We start from the raw sequence: 18,810 nt of genomic DNA, 5'->3' as shown, positions 1-18,810 counted from the left end.
CGCCCTCACTCTATCTATCTATCGCCCTCACTCTATCTATCGCCCTCACTCTATCTATCTATCGCCCTCACTCTATCGCCCTCTATCTATCTATCGATCTATCTATCGCCCTCACTCTATCTATCTATCGCCCTCACTCTATCTATCTATCGCCCTCACTCTATCGCCCTCTATCTATCTATCGATCTATCTATCGCCCTCACTCTATCTATCTATCGCCCTCACTCTATCTATCTATCGCCCTAACTCTATCTATCTATCGCCCTCACTCTATCTATCGCCCTCACTCTATCTATCGCCCTCACTCTATCTATCGCCCTCACTCTATCTATCGCCCTCACTCTATCTATCGCCCTCTATCTATCTATCGATCTATCTATCGCCCTCACTCTATCTATCTATCGCCCTCACTCTATCTATCTATCGCCCTAACTCTATCTATCTATCGCCCTCACTCTATCTATCGCCCTCTATCTATCTATCGATCTATCTATCGCCCTCACTCTATCTATCGCCCTCACTCTATCTATCTATCGCCCTAACTCTATCTATCTATCGCCCTAACTCTATCTATCTATCGCCCTAACTCTATCTATCTATCGCCCTAACTCTATCTATCTATCGCCCTCACTCTATCTATCTATCGCCCTCACTCTATCTATCGGCCTCACTCTATCTATCGCACTCACTCTATCTATCTATCGCCCTAACTCTATCTATCGCCCTAACTCTATCTATCTATCGCCCTCACTCTATCTATCTATCGCCCTCACTCTATCTATCTATCGCCCTCACTCTATCTATCTATCGCCCTCACTCTATCTATCTATCGCCCTCACTCTATCTATCTATCGGCCTCACTCTATCTATCTATCGCCCTCACTCTATCTATCGCCCTCACTCTATCTATCGCCCTCACTCTATCTATCGCCCTCACTCTATCTATCGCCCTCACTCTATCTATCGCCCTCACTCTATCTATCGCCCTCACTCTTATCTATCGCCCTCACTCTTATCTATCGCCCTCACTCTATCGCCCTCACTCTATCTATCGCCCTCACTCTATCTATCGCCCTCACTCTATCTATCGCCCTCACTCTATCTATCGCCCTCACTCTATCTATCGCCCTCACTCTTATCTATCGCCCTCACTCTTATCTATCGCCCTCACTCTATCTATCGCCCTCACTCTATCTATCGCCCTCACTCTATCTATCGCCCTCACTCTATCTATCGCCCTCACTCTATCTATCGCCCTCACTCTATCTATCGCCCTCACTCTATCGCCCTCACTCTATCTATCGCCCTCACTCTATCTATCGCCCTCACTCTATCTATCGCCCTCACTCTATCTATCGCCCTCACTCTATCTATCGCCCTCACTCTATCTATCGGCCTCACTCTATCTATCGGCCTCACTCTATCTATCGGCCTCACTCTATCTATCGGCCTCACTCTATCTATCGGCCTCACTCTATCTATCGCCCTCACTCTATCTATCGGCCTCACTCTATCTATCGGCCTCACTCTATCTATCGGCCTCACTCTATCTATCGGCCTCACTCTATCTATCGCCCTCACTCTATCTATCGCCCTCACTCTATCTATCGGCCTCACTCTATCTATCGGCCTCACTCTATCTATCGGCCTCACTCTATCTATCGCCCTCACTCTATCTATCGCCCTCACTCTATCTATCGCCCTCTATCTATCTATCGATCTATCTAACACCCTCACTCTATCTATCGCCCTCACTCTATCTATCTATCGCCCTCACTCTATCTACCGCCCTCACTCTATCTACCTATCGCCCTCACTCTATCTACCTATCTATCGCCCTCATTCTATCTACCTATCTATCGCCCTCATTCTATCTATTTATTTAGATACTGATCGCCATCACTCTATCTATCTGTCTAGCTATCTATCGCCCTCACTCCTATCTATCGCCCTCCCTCTATCTATCTATCGCCCTCACTCTATCTATCTATCCCACTCACTCTATCTATCGCATCACCACAGCATCACTCAGCACCACCACAGCATCACTAAGGGGCACAACAACATCACTATGCGCTACCACAGGATCATTGAATGCCCCAGCATCACTAGTCGCCACCACAACATCACTCAGCGCCACCACAGCATCAATCTGTGCAACCATTCAACAACAACTGGGTCAAATATGATCTCTCAATGTTTCAAGCTTTATTACAAATGTCACAAAAAGAGGTTAGTATTTCACTTCTGTTCTTGAATTTTCGTCACAATAATATACACTGAACATATTCTTCACAAAAGTTATTTACAAAAGTTTAAGCTATTGCCATTATAAATTACAATAACTTTGATTTAAGTATTAATTATTAAAAAAATTCAAAGCTATTGTTATTTGTAATATCAATACATCTAAGTCACGTGAATACAACACATATTGCATTACAAATGCTATAGGTGTCACAAGTTATAACTATTGGCATTGTAAATGACAAAGCTATTATTTTTGCTATTTTCAAAACAAACACATATATAAAAAATGTGTCATTTACAATACCAATAGCTCAAACTTTCCTAATGCGAGACCTTATGCATTGCAAATGCTTGTTGTTTTAAGTCACCTCCTCTTCTTTGCTGCTCACAAGATGTGTGTACAGGCTTTAGAGCGGACGTTGTGCCTTTATATTTTTCTAGCACGTTAATATTTATTTTATGGCTATAACTTGTACATTGGAAAGGTTTTCTGTTGTTGGTGTTTAATGGAATTTTGTTGCAGCAATGTGGTATAGTGCGTTGTTGTGGCACAATTTTTTCACCATTGTGATACCTGGTGGTCTTTCCTTCCCAAACAAGTTTGAGGTTGTGGAATTTCGTTGTTGCCGTCGAAGCGCTCATGCAACACAGTTATGTGTGAGGTGGCTGAGCTTTAGTGGTTTGAACGTTAGTGGGGGTTTACCCTTTCAGCTTCCTGGCTGAAGGGAGTATGTTGCCTCCATTGTTAGTGATGTGTCCATTTAGTTGGGGTTTAACATTTTTTGTCTGTGTGCTGTCCCACCAAGATGGTTGTGAGAGGTAGGAAGCACCCTACACCTAAGATTTTCTTCTACAAAAAAAAGAGCTATGAATGAATATAAATAAGATAAAAATGACATGATAGATGAGAGGTAATCAAGGTTAAGGCTCACCTGCTGTTTATTAAAATTATTAATCACCCTTGCTTACCTTGTTTTTAGATCTAACCAAGAGATATAAACTGTCTCATGCTTGTCATGTTTTCAACAAAAAAAACATAATATATATGTATACTTTTATGGGCTTCTGTCCATCCCTCTTCATTTATTTGCCTGTTCAAGAGTTAATCACTTTTTGCTTCCACCCACCACAACATTTAGCTCGGGGCAAAGTGACGGCGTTTTACTTATTTGCAAAACAAATTATGGCAGACTTGCCAAGGCTAGACTTATTGGCTTAGCCACTACTTGTCCCTGCTAAAAACGAGCAAGCTGAAAATCCTTCTGCTAGGTTTCAAGACAATGTGTTGACTCTGCTTAGTCTTACGTTCAGGATCTAGATAATTTGGGTGAAAATATCAAAGTCTCCTAAAGATAACAAGCATTTGCAATGCATAAGGTCTCGCATTAGGAAAGTTTGAGCTATTGGTATTGTAAATGACACATTTTTTATATATGTGTTTGTTTTGAAAATAGCAAAAATAATAGCTTTGTCATTTACAATGCCAATAGTTATAACTTGTGACACCTATAGCATTTGTAATGCAATATGTGTTGTATTCACGTGACTTAGATGTATTGATATTACAAATAACAATAGCTTTGAATTTTTTTAATAATTAATACTTAAATAAAAGTTATTGTAATTTATAATGGCAATAGCTTAAACTTTTGTAAATAACTTTTGTGAAGAATATGTTCAGTGTATATTATTGTGACGAAAATTCAAGAACAGAAGTGAAATACTAACCTCTTTTTGTGACATTTGTAATAAAGCTTGAAACATTGGGAGATCATATTTGACCCAGTTGTTGTTGAATGGTTGCACAGATTGATGCTGTGGTGGCGCTGAGTGATGTTGTGGTGGCGACTAGTGATGCTGTGGCATTCAATGATCCTGTGGTAGCGCATAGTGATGTTGTTGTGCCCCTTAGTGATGCTGTGGTGGTGCTGAGTGATGCTGTGGTGATGCGATAGATAGAGTGAGTGGGATAGATAGATAGAGTGAGGGCGATAGATAGATAGAGGGAGGGCGATAGATAGGAGTGAGGGCGATAGATAGCTAGACAGATAGATAGAGTGATGGCGATCAGTATCTAAATAAATAGATAGAATGAGGGCGATAGATAGGTAGATAGAATGAGGGCGATAGATAGGTAGATAGAGTGAGGGCGATAGGTAGATAGAGTGAGGGCGGGAGATAGAGTGAGGGCGATAGATAGATAGAGTGAGGGCGATAGATAGATAGAGTGAGGGCGATAGATAGAGTGAGGGTGTTAGATAGATCGATAGATAGATAGAGGGCGATAGATAGAGTGAGGCCGATAGATAGAGTGAGGCCGATAGATAGAGTGAGGCCGATAGATAGAGTGAGGCCGATAGATAGAGTGAGGCCGATAGATAGAGTGAGGCCGATAGATAGAGTGAGGGCGATAGATAGAGTGAGGGCGATAGATAGAGTGAGGGCGATAGATAGAGTGAGGGCGATAGAGTGAGGGCGATAGATAGAGTGAGGGCGATAGATAAGAGTGAGGGCGATAGATAAGAGTGAGGGCGATAGATAAGAGTGAGGGCGATAGATAAGAGTGAGGGCGATAGATAGAGTGAGGGCGATAGATAGAGTGAGGGCGATAGATAGAGTGAGGGCGATAGATAGAGTGAGGGCGATAGATAGAGTGAGGCCGATAGATAGAGTGAGGCCGATAGATAGATAGAGTGAGGGCGATAGATAGATAGAGTGAGGGCGATAGATAGATAGAGTGAGGGCGATAGATAGATAGAGTGAGGGCGATAGATAGATAGAGTGAGGGCGATAGATAGATAGAGTGAGGGCGATAGATAGATAGAGTTAGGGCGATAGATAGATAGAGTTAGGGCGATAGATAGATAGAGTGAGTGCGATAGATAGAGTGAGGCCGATAGATAGAGTGAGGGCGATAGATAGATAGAGTGAGGGCGATAGATAGATAGAGTTAGGGCGATAGATAGATAGAGTTAGGGCGATAGATAGATAGAGTTAGGGCGATAGATAGATAGAGTTAGGGCGATAGATAGATAGAGTGAGGGCGATAGATAGATAGAGTGAGGGCGATATATAGATCGATAGATAGATAGAGGGCGATAGATAGAGTGAGGGCGATAGATAGAGTGAGGGCGATAGATAGAGTGAGGGCGATAGATAGAGTGAGTGCGATAGATAGAGTGAGGCCGATAGATAGAGTGAGGGCGATAGATAGATAGAGTGAGGGCGATAGATAGATAGAGTTAGGGCGATAGATAGATAGAGTTAGGGCGATAGATAGAGTGAGGGCGATAGATAGATAGAGTGAGGGCGATAGATAGAGTGAGGGCGATAGATAGATAGAGTGAGGGCGATAGATAGAGTGAGGGCGATAGATAGATAGAGTGAGGGCGATAGATAGATAGAGTGAGGGCGATAGATAGAGTGAGGGCGATAGATAGAGTGAGGGCGATAGATAGATAGAGTGAGGGCGATAGATAGATAGAGTGAGGGAGATAGATAGATAGAGTGAGGGCGATAGATAGATAGAGTGAGGGCGATAGATAGAGTGAGGGCGATAGATAGAGTGAGGGCGATAGATAGAGTGAGGGCGATAGATAGAGTGAGGGCGATAGATAGAGTGAAGGCGATAGAGTGAAGGCGATAGATGGAGTGAAGGCGATTAGATAGATAGAGTGAGGCCGATAGATAGAGTGAGGGCGATAGATAGATAGATAGTTAGGTGTGGTTGTGTGTGCGTGGTTGTGTGTGTGTGGTGTGTGTTATGCTTTGTTTTGCTATGTTTTGTTATGCTATGCTATGTTTTGTTGTGTTTGGTATGCTATGCTATGTTTTGCCAGGCTATGATATGTTTTGTTTTGCTATGTTATGTTTTGTTTTGTTATGCTATGTTTTGTTGTGTTTTGTTAAGCTATGCTATGCTTGGTTAGGCTATGCTATGCTTGGTTAGGCTATGCTATGCTTGGTTAGGCTATGCTATGCTTGGTTAGGCTATGCTCTATGCTTGGTTAAGCTATGCTCTATGCTTGGTTAGGCTATGCTCTATGCTTGGTTAGGCTATGCTGTATGCTTGGTTAGGCTATGCTCTATGCTTGGTTAGGCTATGCTCTATGCTTGGTTAGGCTATGCTCTATGCTTGGTTAGGCTATGCTCTATGCTTGGTTAGGCTATGCTCTATGCTTGGTTAGGCTATGCTCTATGCTTGGTTAGGTTATGCTCGGTTAGGTTATGCGCTATGCTTGGTTAGGTTAGGTTATGCGCTATGCTTGGTTAGGTTAGGTTGTGCGCTATGCTTGGTTAGGTTGTGCGCTATGCTTGGTTAGGTTAGGTTGTGCGCTATGCTTGGTTAGGTTAGGTTGTGCGCTATGCTTGGTTAGGTTAGGTTATGCGCTATGTTATGCGCTATGTTATGCGCTATGCGCTATGCGCTATGTTATGCGCTATGTTATGTGCTATGTTATGCGCTATGTTATGCACTATGTTATGCGCTATGTTGCGCTATGTTATGCGCTATGTCATGCGCTATGCGCTATGTTGCGCTATGTTATGCGCTATGTTATGCACTATGTTATGCGCTATGTTGTGCTATGTTATGCGCTATGTCATGCGCTATGCGCTATGTTGCGCTATGTTATGCGCTATGTTATGCGCTATGTTATGCGCTATGTTATGCGCTATGTTATGCGCTATGCGCTATGTTATGCGCTATGTTATGTGCTATGTTATGCGCTATGTTATGCGCTATGTTATGCGCTATGCGCTATGTTATGCGCTATGTTATGCGCTATGCTATGCGCTATGCGCTATGCGTTATGATATGCGCTATGTTATGCGCTATGCGCTATGTTATGCGCTATGTTATGCGCTATGCTATGCGTTATGATATGCGCTATGTTATGCGCTATGCGTTATGTTATGCGTTATGTTATGCGCTATGTTATGCGCTATGTTATGCGCTATGCTCTATGCACTATGTCATGCGCTATGTTATGCGCTATGTTATGCGCTATGCTATGCGCTATGTTATGTGCTTTGCGCTATGTTATGCGCTATACGCTATGTTATGCGCTATACGCTATGTTATGCGCTATGTTATGCGCTATACGCTATGTTATGCGCTATGTTATGCGCTATGCTATGCGCTATGTTGCGCTATGCTATGCGCTATGCTATGCGCTATGTTATGCGCTATGCTATGCGCTATGTTATGCGCTATGTTATGCGCTATGCTATGCGCTATGCTATGCGCTATGCTATGCGCTATGCTATGCGCTATGTTATGCGCTATGTTATGCGCTATGCGCTATGTTATGCGCTATGCTATGCGCTATGCTATGCGCTATGTTATGCGATATGCGCTATGTTATGCGCTATACGCTATGTTATGCGATATGCGCTATATTATGCGCTATGTTATGCGCTATGTTATGCGCTATGCTATGCGCTATGCTATGCACTATGTTATGCGCTATGCGCTATGTTATGCGCTATGTTATGCGCTATGCTATGCGCTATGTTATGCGCTATGCTATGCGCTATGTTATGCGATATGCGCTATGTTATGCGCTATGCTATGCGCTATGCTATGCGCTATGTTATGCGCTATGTTATGCGCTATGCTATGCGCTATGCGCTGTTATGCGCTATGTTATGCGCTATGCGCTATGTTATGCGCTATGCCATGCGCTATGCGCTATGTTATGCGCTATGCTATGTGCTATGCGCTATGCTTTGTGCTATGCGCTATGTTATGCGCTATGCTATGTGCTATGCGCTATGCTTTGTGCTATGCTATGCACTATGTTATGCGCTATGTTATGCGCTATGTTATGCGCTATGCTATGCGCTATGTTATGCGCTATGCGCTATGTTATGCGCTATACCCTATGTTATGCGATATGCGCTATGTTATGCGCTATGCTATGCGATATGCTATGCGCTATGTTATGCGCTATGTTATGCGCTATGCTATGCGCTATGCGCTGTTATGCGCTATGTTATGCGCTATGCGCTATGTTATGCGCTATGCTATGCGCTATGCGCTATGTTATGCGCTATGCTATGTGCTATGCGCTATGCTTTGTGCTATGCGCTATGTTATGCGCTATGCTATGTGCTATGCGCTATGCTTTGTGCTATGCGCTATGTTATGCGCTATGTTATGCGCTATGCGCTATGTTATGCGCTACGCGCTATGTTATGCGCTATGCGCTATGTTATGCGCTATGTGTTGCGCTATGTTATGCGCTATGCTATGCGCTATGCTATGCGCTATGCGCTATGTTATGCGCTATGTTATGCGCTATGCTATGCGCTATGCTATGCGCTATGCGCTATGTTATGCGCTATGCTATGCGCTATGCTATGCGCTATGCGCTATGGTATGCGCTATGCTATGCACTATGTTATGCGCTATGCGCTATGTTATGCGCTATGTTATGCGCTATGCGCTATGTGTTGCGCTATGTTATGCGCTATGTTATGCGCTATGTTATGCGCTATGTTATGCGCTATGTTATGCGCTATGTTATGCGCTATGCTATGCGCTAAGTTATGCGCTATGCTATGCGCTATGTTATGCGATATGCGCTATGTTATGCGCTATACGCTATGTTATGCGCTATGTTATGCGCTATGTTATGTGCTATGTTATGCGCTATGCTATGCGCTATGCTATGCACTATGTTATGCACTATGTTATGCGCTATGCGCTATGTTATGCGCTATGTTATGCGCTATGTTATGCGCTATGCTATGCGCTATGTTATGCGCTATGTTATGCGCTATGCGCTATGTTATGCGCTAAGTTATGCGCTAAGTTATGCGCTATGCTATGCGCTATGCTATGCGCTATGCTAGGCGCTATGTTATGCGCTATGCGCTATGTTATGCGCTATGCGCTATGTTATGCGCTATACGCTATGTTATGCGATATGCGCTATGTTATGCGCTATGCTATGCGCTATGCTATGCGCTATGTTATGCGCTATGTTATGCGCTATGCGCTATGTTATGCGCTATGCTATGCGCTGTTATGCGCTATGTTATGCGCTATGCGCTATGTTATGCGCTATGCTATGCGCTATGTTATGCGCTATGCTATGTGCTATGCGCTATGCTTTGTGCTATGCGCTATGTTATGCGCTATGCTATGTGCTATGCGCTATGTTATGCGCTATGCGCTATGTTATGCGCTATGTGTTGCGCTATGTTATGCGCTATGCTATGCGCTATGCGCTATGTTATGCGCTATGTTATGCGCTATGTTATGCGCTATGCTATGCGCTATGCTATGCGCTATGCGCTATGTTATGCGCTATGCTATGTGCTATGTTATGCGATATGCGCTATGTTATGCGCTATGTTATGCACTATGTTATGCGCTATGCGCTATGTTATGCGCTATGTTATGCGCTATGTTATGCGCTATGTGTTGCGCTATGTTATGCGCTATGTTATGCGCTATGTTATGCGCTATGTTATGCGCTATGTTATGCGCTATGTTGCGCTATGTTATGCTGTGTTTTGCTATCCTATGCTTTGCTGTGTTTTGCTATCCTACGCTTTGCTGTGTTTTGCTATCCTACGCTTTGCTGTGTTTTGCTATCCTATGCTTTGCTGTGTTTTGCTATCCTATGCTTTGATGTGTTTTGCTATCCTAAGCTTTGCTGTGTTATGCTTTGCTGTGTTTTGTTATGCTATGTTTTGCTATGCTATGTTTTGTTTTGCTATCCTATGCTTTGTTTTGCTATGTTTTGTTATGTTCTGCTGTTTTGTTCTGCTGTTTTGTTGTGTTATGTTATGCTATTCTATGTTTTGCTATGCTATGCTATTCTATGTTTTGCTATGCTATGTTTTGTTTTAAGTTATGTTATGCTATGTTTTGCTATGCTATCCTATGCTTTGTTTTGCTATGTTTTGTTATGTTCTGCTGTTTTGTTCTGCTGTTTTGTTGTGTTATGTTATGCTATGGTTTGTTTTGTTTTACTATGCTATGTTTTGTTTTGCTATTCTTTGTTATGTTATGTTTTGTTTTGCTATTCTATGTTATGCTATGGTTTGTTTTGTTATGCTATTCTATGTTTTGCTGTGTTATGCTATGTTTTGTTATGTTCTGCTGTTTTGTTATGCTATGTTTTGTTATGCTATGATTTGTTATGCTATGTTTTGTTATGCTATGTTTTGTTATGCTATGTTATGTTTTGTTATGCTATGTTTTGTTATGCTATGTTTTGTTATGCTATGATTTGTTATGCTATGTTTTGTTATGCTATGTTTTGTTATGCTATGTTTTGTTATGCTATGTTTTGTTATGCTATGTTTTGTTATGCTATGATTTGTTCTCCTATGTTTTGTTCTGCTATGTTTTGTTCTGCTATGTTTTGTTGTGTTATGCTATGTTTTGTTGTTTTACTATGATATGCTATGTTTTTCTATGCTATGTTTTGTTATGTTCTGCTGTTTTGTTCTGCTGTTTTGTTGTGTTATGCTATGCTATGCTATGTTTTGTTTTGTTTCACTATGCTATGTTTTGTTTTGCTATTCTTTGTTATGTTATGCTATGGTTTGTTTTGTTTTACTATGCTATGTTTTGTTTTGCTATTCTTTGTTATGTTATGCCATGGTTTGTTTTGTTATGCTATTCTATGTTTTGCTGTGTTATGCTATGTTTTGTTATGCTATGTTTTGTTATGCTATGTTTTGTTATGCTATGTTTTGTTATGCTATGTTTTGTTATGCTATGATTTGTTATGCTATGTTTTGTTCTGCTATGTTTTGTTCTGCTATGTTTTGTTGTGTTATGCTATGTTTTGTTGTTTTACTATGATATGCTTTGTTTTGCTATGCTATGGTGTTTTGTTGTGTTTTGTTATGCTATGCTTTGTTGTGTTTTGCTATGCTATGTTTTGTTGTGTTTTGCTATCCTATGCTTTGTTTTGTTATGCTTTGCTTTTGCTATCCTATGCTTTTGTTTGTTATGCTATGCTATGCTGTGTTTCGTTATGCTATGCTATGTTATGCTATGCTGGTAAGGGTATGTGAAGGTGTGTGTGTGAGGGTGAGTGAGGGGGGTGAGGGTGAGGGTGTGTGAGGGTGAGGGTGTGTGAGGGTGAGGGTGTGTGAGGGTGAGAGGGTGAGGGGGTGTGAGGGTGAGGGGGTGTGAGGGTGAAGGGGTGTGAGGGTGAGGGGGTGTGAGGGTGAGGGGGTGTGATGGTGAGGGTGTGAGGGTGAGTGAGGGTGTGTGAGGGTGAGTGAGGGTGTGTGAGGGTGAGTGAGGGTGTGTGAGGGTGTGTGAGGGTGAGTGAGGGTATGTGAGGGGTGTGAGGGTGAGAATGTGTGAGGGTGAGTGTGTGAGGGTGAGAGTGTGTGAGGCTGAGGGGGTGTGAGGGTGAGGGGTGTGAGGGTGAGGGGTGTGAGGGTGAGGGAGTGAGTGAGGGTGAGGGGGTGTGAAGGTGAGGGGGTGTGAGGGTGTGAGGGGGTGTGAGGGTGAGAGGGTGTGTGAGGGTGTGTGAGGGTGAGTGAGGGTGTGTGAGGGTATGTGAGGGTGTGTGAGGGTGAGGGTGTGTGAGGGTGAGGGGGTGTGAGGGTGAGGAGGTGTGTGAGGGGTCAGGGGGTGTGAGGGCGAGTGAGGGGGTGAGGGCGTGAGGGTTAGTGAGGGTGAGTGTCTCCAATGCCTTCTTTGAAAATGTTCAGTGCTGCAAATACAGCATGCCGCCCTAATTATCACAGCATGAGGCCCCAAAGTGATAATTATCACAGCATGCAGAGAGCCGCCCCACGCTGCTGGAGCACTCAACTGCACATTAATTATAGTTGAGTGCTCCAGCAGCCTGGGGCGCCTGTTGACATGCTGTGATAAGTGGGTCTCATGCTGTGATAATTATTGCGGCGCCTGAGGAAGTGGAGACTCCTGCTGGGATAATTGGTCTTGTGGCTCAGGAAGTAGAGTTTCATGCTGGGATAATTGGTCTGGCAGCGCTTGCGGCGCCTGACGTCCAACAAACGTGCACAAGCTGCTCAACCCTGAAGCGCGTTCACAGACCTGGGTCGGCTCGTGCCCAGGTCTGTATCGGGCTCGTTCACAGCTGTTACTCCCTTGACAGGGAGGAAGGTGACTATAGTATCGCTGGCGGGAGCGCTTCGCGCTCCAACGCCAGCTCGACCTAAAAAGGGCTTCAAGGATTGTGTAGTATCTTGAGTGAAGAATTAAGTGCTTTCTCAGGTCTTGTTTCCTTCCCTCCCACAAACGTCTTCACAAAGAATATATATTGTAGAAGTATTTTATTGGAGAAAAGGACCCACCTGATTGCAGCAGCATTCAGCATCAGAGTCTGCCTGAAGCAACTGTCCACATTGAAGCCAGCATACTGCAAGAGGGTAAGGACCACAAATGATGCAACACATGCAGGTGTCACTCAGAGTGACATCACCTCTCACACTTTAAGCTTGACCTGGCAAAACAACGCAAGTGCGAGAAGCCCTGGGAACCGGGATTCTTGTAAAGAAAAACCTCTCTAGAAGAGACAACCCTTTCAATTTTATCATGTTCAGTCCAATCTCAAGGAACTACAATTTACAATGTTGGAAGCATTTACAAGACATCTGGTACAGGCAGCAAATATTACAGGCTGTAGGGGGAGCATCACAAAAGAGCCAGTCAAGCCGGTCGCTCTGAACTCAGAACCAGGGGCCTGCTTCCTTTGTTCACAAGATGATGCTCAGGTTGGACCCCTAGATCTCTTTAAGATAGTTAGTTACTGGTTTTGGGGTACAGTAACTGATCCAGGATCACTGAACTACCCCTCTTGAAACCTGAGCTGCAGAAGAAAGTGCTGCTAGGGGAGGACACCTTGTGTCGCATAGGATAATTTGTGGTCCTTCACTGAACAGGATGCAATTGATCGGTTTGATGGTAGTGCCAGAGTCATCCAAGGACAAGAAACGAAACAGGATGAAACGCATACGGCTGTAAGTCGCGATCCAAAGTAAGGAGCGAAACGTAAGCAACGTATCTTGTCCTTAATAATTCTTTTTTGCTTTCCTAAGCCAATGGAAGTTCTGTCCTAGACAACACGCTGTCTAATTCCCACCCCTGGTATTGGGGCATATCTGTCCCCCAAATTATTTCATCTAGCAGAGCTGCTGGTGTTGTGCTAGGCAGACACTTTGTATACCTTCATTCTAGAGCAAGGTGTGTTTTTCATACATCCATACCCCTCACCTGATTGATGCTGGTGAATAAATTAATGCTGCTCTCCCCTGGCTGCAGTTCGATGGTGAATGTCTGCAGAATATCCAGTTTGGGAATCCGGACAATCGCACTTCCTGCCACTGGATTCAAGCTGACAACATCGAAGTAAGGCACTACCTGCAGACCCCACTGCTGAGCACTTGACACTAAGTAGAAAAACAAATGTTGTTGTAAATTCGGTTGAATATTAAAATTCAAGTACGCGGCATGCATCCAGGGTGAACTCAATTGCTCCTTGTGGGTTTCTGACTGCCCTTTCATCGTAATGTCTTATTGTAATATGTGCATTATACCTTTCATCATGCACACTACTGCTTGCTGTTTTTTTATTTGTGATGCTCTGTAAAACTAAAAAACAAAGGTTTTTTTAAAAAAAAAGAACCATTAAAATGTAACTTCTGTATTTCATGAAATTGAAAGATTTACAAATTCCTTTTTTTTTAATCAATATTTTATAAGTGTACGACGCTTAATGTGAAGTGTGCAACCTTGAATACAGACATTCGTACTTCCATTGTTGACAATTTCTGTACTATTTAGGAGGCGATTTACGACATAGTGAGTTTGGAAAATTGCTTGTACATATGCGACAATCGGAAGGAGGTTGTTTGTTACAATCGCTACTTTGTTGCTAGCCTGCATCAGCTTTTTACACGGGGAAAAGAAAAGTTATATGTGATCATTAATTTTGTCTACACAATGTGGCTGCAAGCAGTGACATAGAAAAGGTGCCTTGGTCAAAATACAAGTAGACAAATGGACTCCCTTGGGCCCCGATGCCACGGCATATGACGTCCTATTGACAGGGGCGACTTTTGACTTTTGAAAGTGGTGAAGCTTAAAAGTTAGGGATAACTTTTAAGTAGTGAGCAAACGAACACTGCATTTTCTTTTACTTTCACCTTATCATTATTTTGAAAACTGTACCTCCATAATAGGAGCCCTCTCCCACCCATTTGCACTAAATCACAATTACAACTGGAATATGTTACTAATGCCCTGTGCGCTCTGCAGAGAGGTCAAGGATTGGACTGCGATGTATTCACACCTACTTGAGATGTCATCAGTGATGTCATAAACGACATCATAGAACATGTCATCAGTGATGTCATATGTGAGGTGTAAACTTTTCAGACACTCACCCCTAGTCACAGATCTGGGTTGAATCCATCATCGGTCTTTAGCTCATTTTGCCACCCCAGTTCAGACACAGCTATATGTAAATCTGTCTTGACCCTGTGCCTCATGGGAACAGTCCAGCCTGACCTGCTAAGCCAGGTCTTCCCGTGACCGTAAACAAGCATCTTGGGACCAGTTTCAGGGTAACACCCCTCATCAGCCAGGCTAGCTTGAATCCAGTGGCAAAGTGAGCAAAGGACCCACGTCTGGGCGAACAAAACAAACACTTTGCCACTGGATTTAAGCAAGCCTGGCTGATGAGGGGTATTACCCTGAACCCGGTCTCAAGATGCTTGTTTCCGTTCCAGGGAAGACCTGGCTTGGCAGTTAGGTCTTGACTCTGCCCATGAGGCACAGGGTCAAGACTGATTTCCATATAGCTGGGTCTGAACTGGGGTGGCGAAGTGAGCTAAAGAACGATGATGGATTCAACCCAGATCTGTGACTGGGGGTGAGTGTCTGAAAAGTTCCAGTGCTCCGTCCATCAGCTCCTTGTGTTTGCTGTGTTTGCCCTAAGTTGGCAAGGTATACCCAGACTTGGGTCTCTTGCTCACTTTGCCACTGGATTCAAGCTAGCCTGGCCGATGAGGGGTGGTACCCCGAAAACTGTCCCAGGATGCTTGTTTCTGATCCAGGGAAGACCTGGCTTGGCAGTTCTGTCTGAACAGTTCCCATGAGGTACAGGATCAAGAGTGATTTCCATATGCCAGGGTCTGAACTGCGGTGGCGAAGGGAGCTAAAGAACGATGATGGATTCAAACCAAATCTGTGACTGGGGGTGAGTGTCTGAAAAGTTTCAGCGCTCTGTTCATCATCTCCTTGTGTTTGTTATGTAGAAGGGCACCACTAGCTTTTCTTCCAGGTTCAGTGTTTTTATAATGATTCAGAGAGAAATGTGAAGAACATATTTTGTACTTCTAATATAATCCATCCATACTAATATAATAAAGAGAGAGCCCAAACGTTTGAGGCGAGTAATCTCAGGAACCACAGCACCAATCACAACACCCAATACAGCGTTGGAAAGGGCAGTTGCAGCAGAAGGACATAGGCTATGCAGACGCCCACCATATACATTTAAAAGGTAAAAGAACCGTGCCAGCAAAGTAGTCCCTTGTGAGCGTATCTGCGTTGTGCTGTGGGCATGTGCTGGGGGCGTGTGGTACGTTCCGCCCTCCATGCCATGTCTCATATCGTGTGCTAATCCCACCCTGCTCCTTTTAAATACCCCTGCACCCCATAATCATAACCCACCCATACTCCTTAAAATACCCCAACACCCTTAAACACTAACCCATCTTAACCCTATAAATATACCCTGTACCCCAAAACCCAAAACTATCCCTAAACCCTAAAAATACCCCTGTGCCCTGAACCCTATAAATACCCCTGTACCTCAAATCCCAAACCTACCCCTGAACCCTAAAAATAACTTTGTACCCCAAAACTCAAACCTACCCCTGAACCCTAAAATACCCCTGTACCGCAAAACCCAAACCTAGCCCTGAACCCTAAAAATACCCCTGTACTCCCAAACCTAGCCCTGAACCCTTAAAATACCCCTGTACCCCAAAACCCAAACCTACCCCTGAAACCTAAAAATACCCCTATACCCCAAAACCCAAACCTAGCCCTGAACCCTAAAAATACCCCTGTACCCCAAAACCCATACCTATCCCTAAACCCTAAAACTACCCCTGTACCCCATAACCCAAAACTATATCTGAACCCTTAAAATACCCAAACACCCCAAAACATATACCTCAGTACCCCAAAACATATACCACTGTACCCATACTTACCTTATCCAAACATTAAAAAAAACATGCTTTTACCCTCATGCATTTACAACGAATTTCGTTGTAAATGTATGCGTGGTAAAGCATATAAAATGTAATGCCATGCGTTATAATGGCATTGCGGAGTCATGGTACTTTCGTAATGAAAGTATGCGGAGTGATGGTATGCGGAAAGAAAGTTGCGGAATAATGGGTGTTTACCCTCCCCCGGTAAGTACATTGGTGGCACGGCAGCCCACATCTCCAGCAACATACTCATATTTTTTCACCACCCATTTGAAAAATGCACAGGTCTCTCTCATTGATGGCCAGCACCACATACACTTTTAGACACACCTCCCGCCACAAGTTCTAGAATTGCGAACTTTAGAGCTGGGGAGCTACGTTTGAATCTCGGCATCAGCTCAACATCCTGTGATTCCAGGCAAATCGCTTTGTCTTCCCGTGCCTACCACAAATGAATGTGTTCTTCTGTAATGTAAATTGTGCTCATGCCATGTTGTCGAGTTCACGCTATATAATATTGCAAGGAAAAATAAAGTAGGGAAACTCGAGTTCACACACTACTGAACGCGCACTCTTAAGTGCATCAGCAGTGCACTGTGAGTCGGAGCGTTTCACACGCCTGTCACAGATAAGAAATGCTATCTAAACGAAATCCTACAAAACAATTTACTACTGGCCGGCAGCAATTCACATCCGGACAATGTCGGGGCGGGCTGCTAGTACTAATATAATAAAGAGAGAGCCCAAACCTTTGAGGCGGGTAATCTCAGGAACCACAGCACCAATCAAAACACCCAATACAGCATTGGAAAGGGCAGTTGCAGCAGAAGGACATAGGCTATGCAGACGCCCACCATATACATTTAAAAGGTAAAAGAACCGTGCCAGCAAAGTAGTCCCTTGTGGGTGTGTCTGCGTTGTGCTGTGGGCGTGTGCTGGGGCGTGACAAACGCTGGGGGCGTGTGGTACGTTCCGCCCTTCATGCCATGTCTCATATTGTGTGCTAATCCCACCCTGCTTCCTTTAAATACCCCTGCACCCCATAATCATAACACACCCTTAATCCTTAAAATACCCCAACACCCTTAAACTCTAAACCATCTTAACCCTATAAATATACCCTGTACCCCAAAACCCAAACCTATCCCTGAACCCTAAAAATACCCATGTACCCCAAAACCCAAACCTACCCCTGAACCCTAAAATACCCCTGTACCCCAAAACCCAAACCTAGCTCTGAACCCTTAAAATACCCCTGTACCCCAAAACCCAAACCTACCCCTGAACCCTAAAAATACCCCTGTACCCCAAAACCAAAACCTAGCCCTGAACCCTAAAAATACCACTGTACCCCAAAAGCCAAACCTACCCCTGAACCCTAAAATACCCCTGTACCCCAAAACCCAACCCTAGCCCTGAACCCTTGAAATACCCCTGTACCCCAAAACCCATGTACAGGTCTCTCTCATTGATGGCCAGCACCGACATACACTTTTAGACACACCTCCCGCCACAAGTTCTAGAATTGCGAACTTTAGAGCTGGGGAGCTACGTTCGATTCTCGGCATCAGCTCAACATCCTGTGATTCCAGGCAAATCGCTTTGTCTCTCTGTGCCTACCACAAATAAATGTGTTCTTCTGTAATGTAAATTGTGCTCCTGCCATGTTGGCGAGTTCGCGCTATATAATATTGCAAGGAAAAATAAAGTAGGGAAACTCGAGTTCACACACTACTGAAGGCGCACTCTTAAGTGCATCAGCAGTGCACTGTGAATCGGAGCGTTTCACAGGCCTGTCACAGATAAGAAATGCTATCAAAACGAAATCCTACAAAACAATATACTACTGGCCGGCAGCAATTCATACCCGGACAACGTCGGGACGGGCTGCTAGTCTTAAATAAAATAGTAAAAATTAGGACAAGCATACTAATACAACAAACAGCCACCTGGAACTGTGACTTACAAAAACAACAAACAAACGTCAAAGCCTCTATTTAATAGGACTAGTCTGAACTACTTTACAGCTACTCATTTTTACAAATGTCTGTATTAAAATGCAAATTATTTAAAGTAACATTCAAAACACACTTCAAAAATAATAAAATAGAGCAGCATCCAGACTTACGATAATAAGGAGTGAAGGTGAGGTAATCCAAGCGAAGACCATTATATGCTTCAATTCGAATATCCTTCCAAATGCCTTGACTTGGAAAAGAAGGACCCCAATCCCAACTAAACGAACACTGTTCCTGAAATACCACAATAATGTCTCATGAATAATTCTATGTGAAGATGAAGCTGCAGCACACATGCAATATACGT

General features: G+C 43.6%; 1 protein-coding gene across 1 annotated transcript in view; it reads right to left on the bottom strand.

The window, feature by feature from the left end:
* The window catches only part of MANBA (mannosidase beta), a 286,149-nt gene that overhangs the window by 135,573 nt on the left and 131,766 nt on the right, over positions 1-18,810 (bottom strand). Inside the window, exons 5-6 of the mRNA XM_078676071.1 lie at positions 18,614-18,737; positions 13,472-13,647 (exon numbers count right to left, since the gene is read on the bottom strand). Of these exons, the coding sequence (XP_078532197.1) occupies positions 13,472-13,647; positions 18,614-18,737 (300 nt within the window). The remainder of the gene's footprint in view (positions 1-13,471; positions 13,648-18,613; positions 18,738-18,810) is intronic.

This window comes from Lissotriton helveticus, chromosome 2_1 (assembly GCF_964261635.1).
Source record: "Lissotriton helveticus chromosome 2_1, aLisHel1.1, whole genome shotgun sequence".
Classification (NCBI taxonomy): Eukaryota; Metazoa; Chordata; class Amphibia; order Caudata; family Salamandridae; genus Lissotriton; species Lissotriton helveticus.
The sequence above is the reverse complement of the archived record's forward strand: the minus strand, read 5'-3'. Positions and strand labels throughout refer to the sequence as shown.